General features: G+C 40.5%; 1 protein-coding gene across 1 annotated transcript in view; it reads left to right on the top strand.

Moving 5' to 3' along the window:
- The window catches only part of GALK2 (galactokinase 2), a 245,251-nt gene that overhangs the window by 132,535 nt on the left and 94,781 nt on the right, over nt 1-17,935 (top strand). Inside the window, exon 6 of the mRNA XM_088472801.1 lies at nt 12,927-13,025. Coding sequence (XP_088328927.1) covers nt 12,927-13,025 — 99 coding nt within the window. The remainder of the gene's footprint in view (nt 1-12,926; nt 13,026-17,935) is intronic.

Below are 17,935 nucleotides of genomic sequence, written 5' to 3' on the forward strand. Positions count from 1 at the left end.
CATTATTTATATATTATTGTGTGTGATTTAACAATGGTGAGTGCTGAGTTTTCTGATTTTATTATATATATAAATATATATATATATTACACTGTGTGTATGTATGTATGTGTGTGTGTGTGTATATATATATATGTGTATATATATATATATATATATATATAATATGTATTTTCTGAATCCCTGCAGCAGTTTGTAAGGAGCCTCACATCACTGCTCTGTGTTGTTGTTGTGTGACCCTATTTCTTCCATTCTGTAACCCACCCCCTCCCCTGTGAATATTCAGATGATCTTAAGTAGCTGTGGATCTCTTGGATTAGTTTACAATGAAGATTGAATAAAGTAATTGGAGCAGGCGCATCTTAAAAAATATATATATCTACAGTGCCTTGCAAAAGTATTCACCCCTCTTGGCTTTTTACCTTTTTTGTTACATTACAACCTGTAATTTATTTTTATTTTTTTATCTGAATTTTATGTGATGGATCTGCACAAAATAGTCTCATTTGGTGAAGTGAAGTGAGAAAAATATATATAAAAAGAATCTTTATAAATAAAATTCTGAAAATTGGCATGTGCATATGCAATCACCCCCTTTGCTATGAAGCCCCTCAAAAGTTCTGGTGCAACCAATTACCTTCAGAAGTCACATAATTAGTGAAATGAAGTCCACCTGTCTGAAATCTAAGTGTCACATGATCTGTCAGTATAACACACACCTTTTCTGAAAGGCCCCAGAGGCTGCAACACCACTAAGCAAGAAGCATCACACCATGAAGACCAAGGAGCTCTCCAAACAAGTCAGGGACAAAGTTGTTGAAAAGTACTATTTTGGGTTGGGTTATAAAAATATATCCAAATCTTTGATGATCCCCCGGTGCACCATCAAATCCATCATCATCAAATGGAAAGAACATGATACCACAACAAACCTGCCAAGAGAAGGCCGCCCACCAAAACTCACAGACCGGGCAAGGAGGGCATTAATCAGAGAGGCAGCACAGAGACCAAAGGTAACCCCTGAAGGAGCTGCAGAGTTCCACAGCAGAGACTGGTGTATCTGTGCATGTGACTACAATAAGCCGTACACTCCATAGAGCTGGGTTTTATGGAAGAGTGGCCAGAAAAAAGCCATTACTTAGTGATAAAAATAAGAAGGCATGATTTGAGTTTGTCAAAAGGCATGTGGGCGACTCCCCAAATGTATGGAGGAAGGTGCTCTGGTCAGATGAGACTAAAATGTAACTTTTCGGCCACCAAGGAAAACGCTATGTCTGGCGCAAACCCAACACATCCCATCACCCCAAGAACACCATCCCCACAGTGAAACATGGTGGTTGCAGCATCATGCTGTGGGGATGTTTTTCAGCAGCAGGAACTGGGAAACTGATTCGAGTTGAGGGAAAGATGGATGGTGCTAAATACAGTGATATTCTTGAGGAAAACCTGTTTCAGTCTGCCTGTGATTTGAGACTGGGACGGAGGTTCACCTTCCAGCAGGACAATGACCCAAAGCATACTGCTAAAGCAACACTTGAGTGGTTTAAAAGGAAACATTTAAATGTGGTGGAATGGCCGAGTCAAAGCCCAGATCTCAATCCAATTGAGAATCTGTGGTCAGACTTGAAGATTGCTGTTCACAAGCGGAAACCATCCAACATGAAGGAGCTGGAGCAGTTTTGCCTTGAGGAATGGGCAAAAATCCCAGGGGCAAGATGTGGCAAGCTCATAGAGACTTATCCAAAGCGACTTGCAGCTGTAATTGCGGCAAAAGGTGGCTCAACAAAATACTGACTTTAGGGGGGTGAATAGTTATGCACGCTGAAGTTTTCTGTTATGTTGTTCTAAATGTTGTTTGATTCACAATATAATAAAAAACACAACTTCACAGTTGTAGGCATGTTCTGTGAATGAAATGATGCACACCTTCAAACAATCCATTTTAATTCCAGGTCGTGAGGCAACAAAACATGAAAAATGCAAAGGGGGGTGAATACTTTTGAAAGGCACTGTATGTTCTTAGCATACTGTACTTAGACCTGGTTCTTCTGTTCAGAGAAAGCTCCAGTTTTGTGGCCCAAATGTAGAAGTAAAATTACTGATGCCTAAAATGTGTATTTTAATTGTATAAGTACTGTATGTGGCCACATAAAGATATGCTGTAAGCATTTGATGCGGCACGTGTAAAGATGCAGCAGTCAACATCATCAAATTGATGTTGATGATGATTGCCATTTTAAAGAGGAAAAAGCAGAGCTCACCTTGTGCTTCCACACTCCTCATTCCCATCCCAGATATAAGGGGCAGCATATTTTTGTAGCCATTAACTTAAAGTGTTTTAATATAGAGCTTACGGGGAAGTAAGATGGCGACTGCTTGCACTTCCAGTGACATTACATAGTTTGTCAGTTTCTGTCATGCGATTTTAACAAACCACTCAATGTAATGATCATAGAAAGACGTTTCCTACCTTTCTGGACAACTGTAAAGTACTGTATAAAAACCTAGGTTTTTTTTTTTTTAAATCATTTCAATGAAACAGACTCCACACATAACTGTAAATGACCTTATCTTATCATTACATACTTTAATGTGTATGTAATATATTACATTTTTTTACTGAAAATGTGCAGTATATTTTTAGGCTATATTTCACTGAGGAGCATTTGATCATTTAGGGGCATACAGATGTGTCCTCATACGGTACATCTAGCCTCCTTGCGTGCTAAATAGCCCTTCTAGTCGAGCCATGTTGTGGCGTGACTTGGTAGCACTGAGCTTCTTTTCGTGCAACTTTTTACCTTCAAACGATACGCTACGTTATAGTGTTACAGCTGCTGACACTGTAACGTAGCGTTTCACATGCAGATACTTCCGCAGTCGCTCACAGAACATAATCATGCTGCATACCCATTTTAATTAGCAGAAGCTGCTTGTGCCAATTCTTCACATTGCTGTGAGAAAAGACGCATTTGAAGGTAAAAATTCACACGAAAAGACGCTCTGCGCTAACGAGTCACACGGAGCGCCCACGTTATGTGTAGCGCATGAGGATAGATGTATGTGGACACAACAGTATGTATCAAGCTGATTTTTACATAAAATTATGCAGAAACTGCAGTTTCTGCATAATTTTATTTATTGTTGCTACAGAAATCTCCGGCAAAGTGCTAAGTAGCACTTCAGAACGCAGTCCCCATTATTGTCAATGGGGACTAGGATCTGACCCCTATGTACTAAACTCCAAAAAGCAAAGCTTTTCGGTGTTTAGCCCAGGTAGTTTACACCATCTTCGGATGGCGTAAAGTACTGTAAGCATATGGGGGCTCTCAGTGCAGGAGAGAGATCTTTTGATCTCTCCCCCGCTGCCCACAGCCTGCTCTGGAAGCTGACACTGTGCGCACGCGCAGAGACGGCTTCCCCCGAAGAAGTCTTTCAATTCTGTGAAAGACCTCTTCTAAATGCCGGGGATATAACTCGTAGGGACAGTGGTTCCCGCAACCGAAGTCCCTGCGAGTTCCTCATGGTACATAGCGAGGACATTTTCATTAAAAATTACAATATTCCCAGTGAGCTGGATACATAATAATCGCAGCAGTGCTGTGATTATTAGTACATAGACCCCTTAGCTATCATAGAGTGTGTGCCTTACAAGGTCAAAATATACTGAACTTTTAACTTTATTGGGAATCTGAGGGCCTCAAGTAAATAAGCTGTGACTACATTTGATTTCCATAAGTGTATTCTACAATTAAAGAGTAAGTCAGTTGTATCTTAGGTTGTAAGCAGTTACATAAGCACGGTTATATAGTTGGGGGACCACTGACCTATAATGTAAAAGACACTGCTTAACTGCTCATTATACTCTCCCTTATTCCTAATACTGTGATACCATTTGTCCAAAACCTCAGTACATTATAATACAAAGATGAAATGTGCATTGGAACAAACAAGTAGATATGTTGCATACCAGCACATTTGTTAAAAATAATACTTTATATCAACTTAATACAACTAAAATAGTTATCCAGTAGATCCCCCCCACATCCATTTTTGGAGATCCAGGTTACCTCTTTGATAATGGCTTCACGTAGCTATCATAGGAAACACTTACCACAGTTTATGCTGATACTTCTGGTGAGATTGATGTACTGATGACCAGATCAATTTCCTATATAATCACTGAAAATCACGAGCTGAAATGCAGCCATTGCATACAATTTTTTTGCTTTATCTGATAGACTCAAGAAGCCAGAGAGAGCATTGTCTATTAAATTACCATTGGTGTCTAATTACTAAATAAAATGTTTACATTCCAATTTCAGTCCCTTAAATGATATTGTAGTGAATTTGTGGAAATATAGAAAACTCTCTTCATGTTTCCATAGAAAAAGTTACATGAGAAGATAGACATGGCTTCTTCGATAACCACTGAACTGGCTAATATATTTTAAAAAAATTGCTCAGAAATTCTTGGGGTTTTTATGATCGAATCAGGTCAAGAACATCTAATTATAACTTATCCAACACAATTTTATTTACAAAAAAACAAAAACTTTTTCTTTTCTTTTTGAATCATAACTTTAATATTGATTTTTAACATATCAGTCATCGATATATATCAGGCCATCGATGATTGGACCATTGCGATATTTCCCCGGCGGCTGCTATTCTCTCGATGAGCAGTGATCGTCAGCACAGTAGACACTGGGGGAGGAGGGTGCAGGGAAGCCGGTAGCTGCCCAGTGTGCGTTTCTGACTGGATGCATTGTTTGCAACCATGTGAGGTAAGGCACAGCCTGGCATGGTTGCAAACAATACGACCACGCAAGGCAAGTGGTTACATTTCTATTTAATATTACCACATATCTGTCTGTCAGCAATTATAGGAATATAGTGGTACGTGAGATTCTTTCCCACAGACATGAACATTTCACCTCCTTTGTTTTTGTTTGTTTTTTGCTTTATGTACCTGGAAAATGTATTCACGGCTCATTAGTAAAATATCTACAATTTTTTTTAAGCACAAAGAAAGCAATTTGTTTTCTGTAAATATCTCTTACGATGAAAGGTTGTTGCTGAGCTGCACATGTGAGACTGCTATCCACAATGTAAATGACTGATTACCCACAGCTCAGGAGAATACATACTTCTTAGCACATGAAAGTTGGCTTAGCCTTAGAAGTTATTTATATTCCCAATTACACCATATATTTGTATATTTCCAAAGCATATATATGAAAGGTATTATGGATGTTGTATTCCTATTCTGTTGCTGGACTCCCATGTTTGTAATGTTATGGTAAACAAGACAGTTAGACTGTATGGGTTGTTTTGGCTTGTTGTATAATTTTTCCAGTGGCGCTCTCTCTACCTGCAAGTGCTTTGTCCATGTGTACAGTATTTTTTTTCAGTTTACATTCACTTCCTCCCCCACAATCCCATCTCTTTTGTACCCTTTCTTGGCCTCTTACCTAAAAATCACATTTTATCAGTTGTGTCTTGATGCGAATTCATCTTGCACCGCATGCTAGTTAAGCCAGAAGTAATTTTTAAATGAGTCTATTTTAGGCATGGTGCCTCAAATTGTGGTAAGTCAGTTATCTGGAAACTCTGTTCCAAGCTACCATTATACATGCGCATTCTGTATGAAAAGCCGGCTGCCGCATGACCGGCATTTCGATTCCCGGCTGTGGCAGCCCGACAAAAGAGCAGAACCCGGCAGCAGAAGCCCGACAGCGCTGGAAATCCCGATCGTCCCTAAGGTAAGTACTTACTAACCTAACCAATCCCCCTAACCCTCCTTTGGGGTGCCTAACCCTAACCTCCCCCCCCCAAGTGCCTAACCCTAACCCCCCCCTTCCCTGCTGCCTAAACATAAGTCCCCCTGGGGGGTGCCTAACCCTAAGTCCCCTCCGGGGGTGCCTAACCCTCCCTCCCCCTAGCCTAACCCTCCCGGGGGGGTGCCTAACCCTCCCCCCTGCGGCTGTCCGCTCACGGCGCCCGGCATCCCTTCGATCGGGGTTAGGCCGGACGCCTGTCTCACGGCGTCGGGAAAATGACAGGCGTCTAGATTTTAGACGCCTGTCATTTAACCCTAGGCGGGATAGAGGATTCGGGAAGCCGGCGGTCGGAATTGCGGCCACCGGCTTCCTAAACGTATCGCATACATGCACATTTAATTCATGAAGCTAAGGGTTGAGGCTTTTTGTGTATTATGGTCACCACAGTCAAAAGCTGTCAGTAAACACTTTAGAAAATAATGTGTAAGTTCATAATGATGCATATTAAAATATGTTTAAGGCAATGTCTAGGATGGATTTGAATGGTCTTGTGTAGTGATGCAGCTTACTTTCCCATATAGCCAATACTATCCCACATTCCTAATTTTGTACTTCAGTTGTACACTTCTTGGCAATTTAGAGTTTAAACTAATGTTCTTAAAGTTGTACTTCGGGAACATTACAATTAGAAGTGTTTTTAGATGTAGATTTTGACATCCTCTAACACTGACATGATGATGAATAAAATTATCTTGAGTGTTAATCTTTCAGCATCATATACCAGTGTAAATCAGTGTAAAAACCCCAAATGTTGGATTAAGGATTGTGGGCTTCATTCAGAGGCGGCCGTACGGTCTACGACCGCACGGCCGCCTCGATGTTTGTCCAGTGCGCATGCGCACGAGGGAGCCGGCTCCTTCGTGCGCATGCGTGAGACCCGCTACGACCGACAGCGCCGGTCGTAGCGGGTCTCTTTCCAAAGGGGGCGAGTTGTCGATGTTGATTGACAGCTCACCCCGTTTGGAAGGCGGGCCGGGGGGGGTGGCAGCCCAAACTGAGGCGTTCCCATGGGAACGCCTGCCGTTTGGGGGAGGCCCCACTGACATCACTAGTGATGTCAGTGGAGCTTCCGGCTCTGACAGAGCCAGAAGCTCTCCGGGGCTTACGACAAGTGAGACCCTACCCTAGGGTCTCGTCGGAAGCCCCGATGGTTGCGATGGTCTATGACCATCGCAACATTCACCCTAGCGGTCGTTAGAGCTGTGGGTGTAAACCCACAGCCTAGCGACCGAAACAGAGGCGGCAGGTCAGGATGCAAGTGGCCGCCCAGTTTCTGAGCGACCGCTTGCATCCTCCGACCGCCTCTGAATGAGGGCCTGTGTGTGGTCCCTTGCAGGCTCCACTGGGTCAAGTATGTTTTTTTTTTTTTTTTTTCAAATGGTAGTTAGGTGTACGCAGTACTGGCACCTTTTTATTGGCATGATTTGCATTCTTTTTGTAACTAGATGCAATCAGTGAAATAATAACAGAAATTAATAAACTTGGTAAAATAAGTGTCTGAATCCTTGTTCTGAGTATGGAAACTGCTATACTGACATATTTTTTTATCGAAAAAAACAGGTATGTTTGTTTATAGTGATTGCAGTAGATTGGTCACTTGTATTGTGAGGTGTTTATGGACATGTGACATCATAAGCCATTTTACCTAGATAACATTGAACTGATTGAATTTATACTACATACATTGTCCCCCATCATTCTGCTTATAAACTTTCACCCATTAATATCAGATAATGTGTGGTGCACTGTGCAATTCCTCAGGAGAAGTATTACAACTTCAAATAGTGTGTATCTGTTTATATCATGGATGGTACCGTATTTTCTAAGAGTCTTTTTATATTCACCCTTATTAACCACTTTGTGTCCATAGACCACCATTGTAAAATTACCTCTCACCCCACATTGGCAACAGATCCCGTTAAAATTATCCCCTCCCCCTTAATGGCAAAAGAAACCTTGTTGTATAACCTTCCCACCCCTGTTTTTTGGCACCCCTCCTCCTTTGTGACCGATGTAATTTTGTTTACTATGATATTTTACCCCTTTCCCCCCAAGCCCCAGTGTCAAATTATTTTAATTTAGCATTAGCATCCATCCCCCACTTCCAGTGCAAGTAGAGACCCTCTTGGGTATTACCCCCCCCCCAACCCCATGGGGTATTACCCCTCCCCTACATGCAGAGTGTGGGTCAGGGTAGACTGATGATCAATCTCGCCTGCTGCAGCTGAGCACTACACTGGCTGTGATTAACCAAATAGTGCACAGGGGAAAACTAAGTTCCCCTCTTCGCACTTTTATACCAAGCGCATGCCTTCCAGAATGCCGTTCACACAACATACTGGGGCGCAATTGAGGCAGTGATGTCAACGGTCAGATACTGCTACATCACTGTCTGGGGGCCCAGAGAGCCAGAGGAAATCCATTCTGCACCTGTACAGAATGATTTTCCTTTTTAAAAGCCAGGGACATGGCATGTAACCGTGTCAACTGAAGCCCATCTGGCTGCTGTCACATCCCATGCGACATACCAGTTAAGAGGTTAAGGAGTTCAATGCGTCTTGAACATTTATTTGTTTATACTTCTGTCTTTTGGTAGTGTGATGCTGGATAACATAGTGAGAGTATCACAATCAGAGGTTACCATTATACTTACCTACTATCCTGGAACCTCTGGGAGTCTCCCGATTTTGCAGAGAGTTCCCTGGGCTACCAGAAGAGTGGGTGGTCTTCCGACATCCTGCCCACTTCCTAGTGAAGTGGGCAGGATATGGAGAAAAATGCTGGGAATTGCAGGTCTGTGGGGAAGGGGATGGGTCAGTATGGCGTGTTTCTATGATGGTTTCAAAACACCCAAATTAACATCGGAGAAATAACCTATTACTACAAAAATTCAGTGGGTTTGTTGGGAAGCCACTATTTTTTCCTTGGCTGCAAACTAAGGTAAATTCTTCCACTGCAATAGGCGCCTGTCACTAACCTTTCTGTGATTCTATGATAATAGCATAATTTTAGGGCATAATGACATTAATAGTCAGACCCTGCATCCATCAGCTGCCCCCAGAATCGCCTCCCTGGGTTTCTCCCGGCATGGAAAGTTGGTAAGTATCACAGATATACAACCTACAGATATGTCCAGTTGCATCTTTGCCGCTTGTGCGGCAAATTGTGCCATGTATGGATCGAGTCATGCGTCCGTGAATAGGTACATGCGCTGCATTTGCACCTGCAACCCATAGGATTATATGGTGCAAACGCAGTGTGCGGCATGGCGTACCATGCCAAATTAGCGGCAAATCGCATGTTGCAATGCGTACGCATGTTTGCAGCCCGAGCGGCAAGGATGCAAGAGGACACATCTGTACAAATAATTATTGTCCTAAGAATACTATAATTAAATCCTCTTGGTTAAGAATTACCAGGGCTCATCACAATCCCGGTCACCATGGTGACTAAGATTTTACCCCTGGCGACTGGATTTGCAGAGACCCCAGCCAGTCAGTGATGATTCATTTAGAAACGAAATTTCACTCCATCCACTACACATTGCATGACTATTGCATTCAGCGGTAGTCATACAAATGAGGACACACTCCCTCTGTGTCAAAATTTGCACGGGTTGGCATGACACAGGACTGATGGTAGCGCTAACCTTTCCTTCTCCGGACAAGCATTTTTCCAGATGCCCCAAACAATCTGAAAGGGGATTCATCAGAGAAGATAACTTTACCCCAGTCCTCAGCAGTCCAATCCCTGTACCTTTTGCAGAATATCAGTGTGTCCCTGATTTTTTTCCTGGAGAGAAGTGGCTTCTTTGCTGCCCTTCTTGACACCAGGCCATCCTCCAAAAGTCTTTGTCCTGTGTCATGCCAACAGTAAAGCATCCTGAGACCATTCTTGAGTGGGGTAGCTTTTTCAGCCAAGGGAGTGGGATCACTCACAATTTTGCCTAAGACAACAGCCATGAATAAAGAGTAGTTCCAAAATATCCTCCAAGCGCAACTTCTCCCAACCATCCATGAACAGTTTGGTGATGAACAATGCCTTTTCCAGCATGATGGAGCACCTTGCCATAAGGTAAAAGTGATAACTAAGTGGCTCGGGGAACAAAACATCTAAATTTTGAGTCAATGGCCAGGAAACTCCCCAGACCTTAATCCCATTGAGAACTTGTGGTCAATCCCCAAGAGGCGAGTGGACAAACAAAAACCCACAAATTCTGACAAACTCCACAGCATTGATTAGGCAAGAATGGGCGGCCATCAGTCAGTATGTGGCCCAGAATTTGATTGACCGCATGCTCGGGCGAATTGCAGAGGTCTTGAAAAAGAAGGATCAACACTGCAAATATTGACTCTTTGCATAAACTTAATGTAATTATCAATAAAAGCCTTTGCCACAAATGTCTAAAAACACTGAAGCAGCAAACTTTGTGCAAACCAATAATTGTCATTTAATATATATGTATGTGTATATATATGTATGTGTGTGTGTGTATGTATGTATGTATGTATGTATGTGTATATATATATATATATAAAATTTCAATAGATTTTATGGATTGATGGAATAGAATATTAATTAATTTCTTTCGGCACAACATCATGGCTTAATGCCTGCTCTTCCTATATACTAAGTTGTATGGTAACCACATAAGCCAGCTGTTAACTGCTTGGGGTTTTACCTAAAAGACTGTGGGGACCACATATCTTGTCAGACAAAATATTATTGCATAATGGATTTAGAATCCAAGATTGTATTTCGTTGGCAATAGAGACTGTAATTATTAGCTTTTGTGTCAAGCTTCGTACTTAATTGTTACTGCTTCTTGCACATTAGTTGGCTTGGAAACTGGGCAGAAACCACAAAGTGTGGGTGGAGGTTCCGGACTAAATGTCCTTTTCACTCTCACTTTGCTACTTTGTTCAAGGGAATCTTACCCTTTGTTTTTCACTTTGTATTTGTCTGTTGTAATCTTTAATAAATGAATATAGAAATATATTCTCTTGGGACTGTACCGGCTTTCCATGACGGTGCTATTAAGCCTGCTTGCAGAGCTCACCATTCAGTGGAGATGCCATTGTTTCACTTCACTTGAACTATGCTATGAAATTGTTTGAGACAATTGAGTTCAGGTCATGATGTCATTGAAAAGAGGGGGTGGCAAGGATCAGAAATGAACAGAAGTATGAAATATTAACAAATCTGATTAGACAAAGAGGCAGCGGGTACAATGCTGTATTTGCATAGAGGGACAGCATAAAACTAAGGGCCTCATTTATCAACGAGTGATATTCTTGTTATCACTCGTTACTAATCTTAAATGGTGCTCCAACCAGTCAGCTCCTAACTGTCACGTGTTTGAATAATGACAGTTAGGAGTTGATTGGTTGGAGCACTATTTAAGATTAGTGACGAGTAATAACAAGAATATCACTTGTTGATAAATGAGGTCCTATGTTTGGTATATACTGTTCTTTGTGTAAGGTAGTGCAGTGTTGCAAGAAAAATAAAAAAAACACTGTATGAGGTTACAGTCCCTATAAACTATGGGTTCTTGACAAATTGTTAATTTTCCTTGGAGTACACTTAAATACAGTAGTGTTTGATATTTGCAGAATCGTATTTTGATTTAGTTACTGTAAGTTTGATATGATTTGAGCATCATTGTGGAGACCGTTATGCAAGGCTGGGAGCATTCTTGCCAATATTTATATCTCTAAGGGGCAAGAACAGGGTGTGTGGCTATAAGATTCACGTTATCATTGCATCGCGCAGCGGTGGTGAGGCCAATATGCCACTGTATGCAGCAAATTGCATCATTGATGCTTACATCCACCCCATCCACTTCACTGCTTCCTGCGCCAGGAGTCAGGGAGCACTCTCCAAAATTAGTAGACAAGTAAGGCTATGAGAGATAAACATAATCTCTTTTAGGAGCAAAAGAAGCATAACTGTTGCTGTTCTGATCAGTGGCGTAAGTTCATCCCAGACGCCCGGAGGTAAGCTATAATTTGCTGCCCCCTAAAACAAAAGGGAAATTATATATGGTGCATATCTATCTATCTATCTATCTCATATCTGTCTATCTTACTATCTATCTATCTATCACATATGCACAAAAACACATATAGAATAGCCTTAAGTGGGGTGAATATACTGTGGCCAATGGAGGAGGTGCCCCTTCTGTGCTGGAGCCCGGCGGCAGGCGCCTCCATTGTCTCCCATAGTTCTGCCCCTGGTTCTGATACTTTACCGACAATATTCAGACTTCCACTATTGTAAAATTGGTTGCACTTCCCCACAGATTAGCTGCAAACACTTGTAGCATAACAAGGCCCTAAAAAACATCAATATGATCAAGTATTTTACAGTAGACAGTGAGAGGGAATATTTAATTTAAATGGCACAAAGTTTTGGATTGGCCACATTATGAATTGTCTGAAAAGCATTTTTGTAAATCCAGCATGAACTTTTTGTAGATCACTATTGACCCAAGACAAATGAATACTTCTAGTTTAGTATTACATACTTGACTCAACGATTTTTTATTGGCAAATGTCAGCGAGAATAGATTTTTTTTCTCTGTAATTAGCTGTGATGTAAAATCAACATTAACGCTGCTTTTTGATAAACAGGTCCATAAATCACAAATCAATACTATTAAGTATAATTTTCCATAAAGTTATGCTAGATAACAAGCCTTAATCTGCATATTAAAGTAAGCGAGACTTAAGTTTTGTAGTATTGTTTGTAATTGTGCATTTTGGAAGCAATAACAGTCTGTCATCTGCAATAAATAAGTACTGTATATTTCCTGCACAATAAATTTACAAAATTTATTTACAGTAGTTGTCCAGATCCTAAGTGTCTGGTCAAACTCAAATCTTACTTAAACCTGGAGTTGGTGCATCCCCGCTGATCACACAGCCTATTTCTCCGTAGTGTGATTACAGGTTTTGTTGCGGCTTAATTTTCTGGGATTTCTGAAGTTTTTTCGTCTTTATATGACTGTTTGACATTTGATTCATGTTCAGCAAATCATGCATAATCGTATGTTTTTATACTATGCATTTTTCTTTTTAGGTTGAACTTGCAGAAACCTGCGCAAAATGTGAGCGTTACATTGGCACAGAAGGTGGTGGAATGGACCAATCCATCTCTTTTTTGGCAGAGGAAGGCACTGTAGGTAACTTAGAAAGATAAGGCAACTCCTGTATGCCAGGGTATGAATACATCAATGTTTGATTAAATATCTGTTTTCCTTGTTTTATGTACACTTATACAAAAAAATAAATTTTTCTAAATACTTATACTACAAGTACACATCTATAATATATTACGGTTGATATTTAATGGGTGATCAAAGCTACCACTTCTGGGCCAGTTATGTAGGCTGTTAGGTGGCCGCAGGGGCGTATTAAGAGATGAGAGGGCCCGTGTTCATTTCCCGTCCGGGACCTCCTCCTCTCTTCCTGGCCGCCGGCGGCGCACTGATGATGCAGTAGACTCTGGGCACTAGTTTGTGCCCAGAGTCTACTGCGCATGCACAGGTCACTGGGAAAATGGCGCAGCAGCCACTTTCTTGGCGATTTCCCTTCTGTGCATGCGCAACACGCCGGAAAAATGGCCACCACGGCCATTTTCCAGGGGTTTTGTGTAGCACTGCTACAGCTGACGTCGGACATCGGAGAGGTTAGTATAAAAAATATGGGTGCAGGGTGTGCACCCATTATAGATACGCCTCTGGGTGACCGTACTGTTTCATAACACCGTCTGTAGATTGTTGCTAATGAAAGGAGTAACCACAAAACACCATTACTAATGCTGAGTATACACTATACATTTATCTGTCCAATCTGGCTGGTTGAAATTAAAACCTGGTAATGTATGGGAGCAAATTACATTTCGACCATATGGTCCCAAATATTGGAAATTGGTTCAAATTGGTTACATTTTGTTTGATTTAACCAATTTATCTGAATGACCATTTTTGTCTGTTTTCCAGTGTTTGCGAATGGTCGATTGTCATTTGCTCCCATACATTACCAGGTTTTCATTCCAACCAGACAGATATCAGACAGGTAATTGTATAGTGCATGCCCAGCATTAGTAGCAGCCACATTACAGTTACTGACAGTCTGAACTCTGGGCCTGATTCAGAGCCGCTCGTAAGCGGCCGCTCGTTCGCTCCGAGCGATGTTCGCACAACTGCGCATGCATATGGGTCGTAATGCGCATGCGCCAACCAGTCAGTGCGATCGGAAATCGAGTGCTCGCCAAATAGCGAGTGTCTGCTAATTTGAGTGACAGGATGAGGCGTTTGTGGGTGGTAACAGGGGAAGGTGCTTGAAAACGGGGAGTGGAGATCCGAACGCAGGCGTGCCAAACGGTCAAAACGGGCGTTTTTAAGGGTGTGCATAATTAACAAAGCAGCGTCATCGCCCACGTCACTTGGTTGTTTCTTAGCCTGAACTGTTCGCATGATTGCGGTAGGAAAATCCAACCACAAGCACTGCGAGCAGTTCATACGCCTTTCGATGTACTCGATTAATCAAATAAATAGCGGAGATGACGTAGGATGCGAGCGGCCAGGGGGCGTCTTTACAAAATAGCGAGCGCATGTTTCGTTCGCTCGCTCAGACATAGAGGCGTCAACAGACCGCAAAGAGCGAGCGCTCAATTTAATAAATATAGCCGGCCCCTTTTTCTGACCGAGTGAGAGCGCAAATAGCGTTCCGCTCTGACCCATTCCACCAGTGTCAGTGATGTCAGTACCACAAATGTCCAGCATCTGTAGTCTCTTATAGTTTATATGTAGAGTGTTACGTTGCATGAACGTTGTGAATGCGCTATTTAATACATATTTAGGTCATTCAAGGAATACGTTTTAATTTTCTTTTATGATGGATCTTATTTTCAGAAATAAGATGTGACGATTAATATTACTGGGGTTTACATTAATGTGTTCCACAACATTATAGCAAGTCAAACTGCCATCCACAAAATGTACTTGGTGTCACTGAATAAGTTCAACTCATTACTACACCTCATATTCAGTGTAAAATACCTTTAACACCCACAGATGTCCAATGTAGAGGTCCAGCTACATAATTATACTGAAGCTAACTGCTTTACTATTAGACAATGTTATGGACCCGCATGAAGCAGTAATTTATCCATCAGAATTTTTAAATGCATTGAAACTTACAGGAATTCCACAGCACATTAACCTTTAATGTCCTATCATACTACTTAGAAATCTTGCCTCCTCCCACACACTAGGTAATGGAAATAGATTTTGTGTTACAAAACTGCATAAAAATATCATAGATGCTACTATATAAACTGGCTGTGGCAAGTGAAAAGACGTACGGTTACCCCAAATAACTTTTACACCAACAGATCTATCAAACTATTTCAAAAGGCTACAATCCCCTGTGTATTTAGCCTAGCACTGACAATATACAAATCACAAGGCCAAACTTTTAAAATCCAGTGTGGACCTGCGTGAGAGCTGCTTCATCCATGGTCAACTACATGAGGCAATTTCCAGGATTGGATCATGAAACTATTTACACATTCTCTTCCAAATAGAGAAACCAAAAATGTTGTTTATCAATAAGCTTTTTCTTGAATTTGAGTTTATGATTGTGTGCCATAAAAGTTTCTATCCAGTGCTTTTATCAGAACTTCTAAGTGCAGGAACAATCAATTTTGTCAAAGGTAAGAACTCACACTACAATATATTGTAACAATGTAGTACTTAATATATAATACGGGCAACCGCATATTTTGTCTCTTTTCTTTCTTAATGCTTTCTTATTTAAATATTCTTTTAGCCTTTTTCAAATAATTCTTATATTTACACATTTCTTAAAAATTGACAAATAACATTAGACATTAATTGTCCATTTCACAAAGCATTTCTAAACAAATGCCACATGCATATGGAATAATGCATTCCCTGCAGTAAATTCTATGGCTATTAGAATCCACCAAAGAGTTCAATGTTCTGTGTCTATATGAAATCACTATACTGTGACCGTGTGTCTTTACAGAGGTTACAAAATTCTGAAGCTGCTTCTAAAATTTGTAATGTAGTTTATTTGAAATTAAGTTTTCCTAATGATCATTGAAGTGATTTCATTTTGTGTTTCAATTATATTGAATAATAGTTATCAGTTATTATAAGATAAAACATCAAACTACTGCAAGTTTTTTGTGTGTGTTGCTTTTGTGTATATCACAGTGCTGCTCTCTCTGGATACGATTGCATCCCATGCAGTGACCTCAGGAAAACTGTGATGTATACCAGGCCAAATAGATTAAACAACTCCGCCAGATTATGCAATTACATGACTGAAAAGAGCGGAAGAAGAAAGATAAATAAATGTATTTAGTTAAAATTGACAGAATTTCCAAACCAATAAACTAAAGGATCCTGACCGTGTAAGCCCCTGTTAATGAAGATAGGTTCTGTAGAAGTTATGTAGTCCTTTGTCTTTATCCACAGAACACTTTATTTTATATGATTAGCAATAAACCAGCATCCCTAACTAGTGATGTCGGAAAGATGGACAGCTCTGTGTTCCTCCTTGGACCTGGATAGCTTAAGCTGCTATATAATTTGTCCCAATTACAACTGAGGTGGTTTTATAGAATGGAACAGATCAACATTCTCTTTAAAAATGCCTGTGCAGTATTCATAGTTTATGAATGTTTCAACCAACCAGAAGCAGTATGGAAAAAAAACATATGCTACATGTAGCTAACCACTTCCTACTACAGTTATCATTTACTGGGATTTTCAAATATTTGGAAATGAAAAAAAAAAAAAAACCATTGTCTGTCTAATGTAATATGGCCTCAAACAATATGCAATATACACTATTATTTCAGACTTGCAAACAAATCTGAAATCATAATGCAGATTGCTGGACATAATGTTAGGTCTTCATCTCTTAAAACATTACAGACTATGTTATGACCGTTATGGTTATGGTAAATGTGACATTGATGATGAGATCGAATTTAAAAAAAACAAATCACAGAAATTTGTTTTATATATGAATTTGAAAATCTGAAATTTTGTGAAACTGCATTTGCAATTGACAACCCCTATCCAATATAATATAATTCAGTAAGACAAGGTAGGCGTTCTATTTTATTTAGATAATTTTTTACTGAGTATAGTGGATTTATGTCATCTTTGTTTTATTATATATATAGTGGGTAAAATAAGTATTGAAACCCATGGGTTTCTTTGGCTGCTAAGTGTGTAATCTTCTGTCTTGACAAAGGTCAGTCCTGACCGACACGTCGACTTCATGTATGAGAGTAATTAAAACCCCTTTTTCTACTAATGGTGAGTGCCCTGCTATGGCGCTAAGCTCATGGCCAGAACAACACTCTTCTCCTAAAGATCAGTACCCTGGCAGCTGGCTTCAGTTGCTTCCTGTTTTTCTTACAGTTGCATCCCTCTGACTCAGTCTCCAGATATTTGCATTACCAACTGCATTTTGTATCTGACTAAAGGGGGGTATCCACTAGACGATAAAGTTGAACGATTGAACGATAATGACAAAATCGTTCGATAATCGTTCAAACATCGTTTGAACATCGTTTGCAAATCGTGCAGTAATTGTTTCTAACGATGTACGATGCGCGCTCCCGCTGGTCGTTTGATCGTCTCCTCCATCGACTGAACATGCAGGTCAATTTCACTTGATTGCTTACAAATCGTTTACACATCGTTTACACATCGTTTACACATCGTTCATGCTGAACGATCAAACGATGAACCACTGTCTGCCCACTATAGCTGAAAGCTCTCAATTACAGATTAAAACAACATAGTTTATTGTTAGATCTTTTGCAAATCGTTTGCAGATCTTTTGCAAATCGTTTGCAAATCTTTTGCAAATCCTTTGCAAATCTTTTGCAAATCCTTTGCAAATTGTTCAGAGTGGAAGATCATATTTCAAGGGAAACTTCAAGGGAAAATCGTTAAGAGGTTGGACAGGGATAAAATCGTCTAGTGGATGCCCCCCATTAATCTTTAGCTAATTGCATTCTGCATCTGACTCCAGACA

The sequence above is a fragment of the Taudactylus pleione genome, unplaced genomic scaffold (genome assembly GCF_031769625.1).
Source record: "Taudactylus pleione unplaced genomic scaffold, aTauple2 ptg000129l, whole genome shotgun sequence".
Classification (NCBI taxonomy): domain Eukaryota; kingdom Metazoa; phylum Chordata; class Amphibia; order Anura; family Myobatrachidae; genus Taudactylus; species Taudactylus pleione.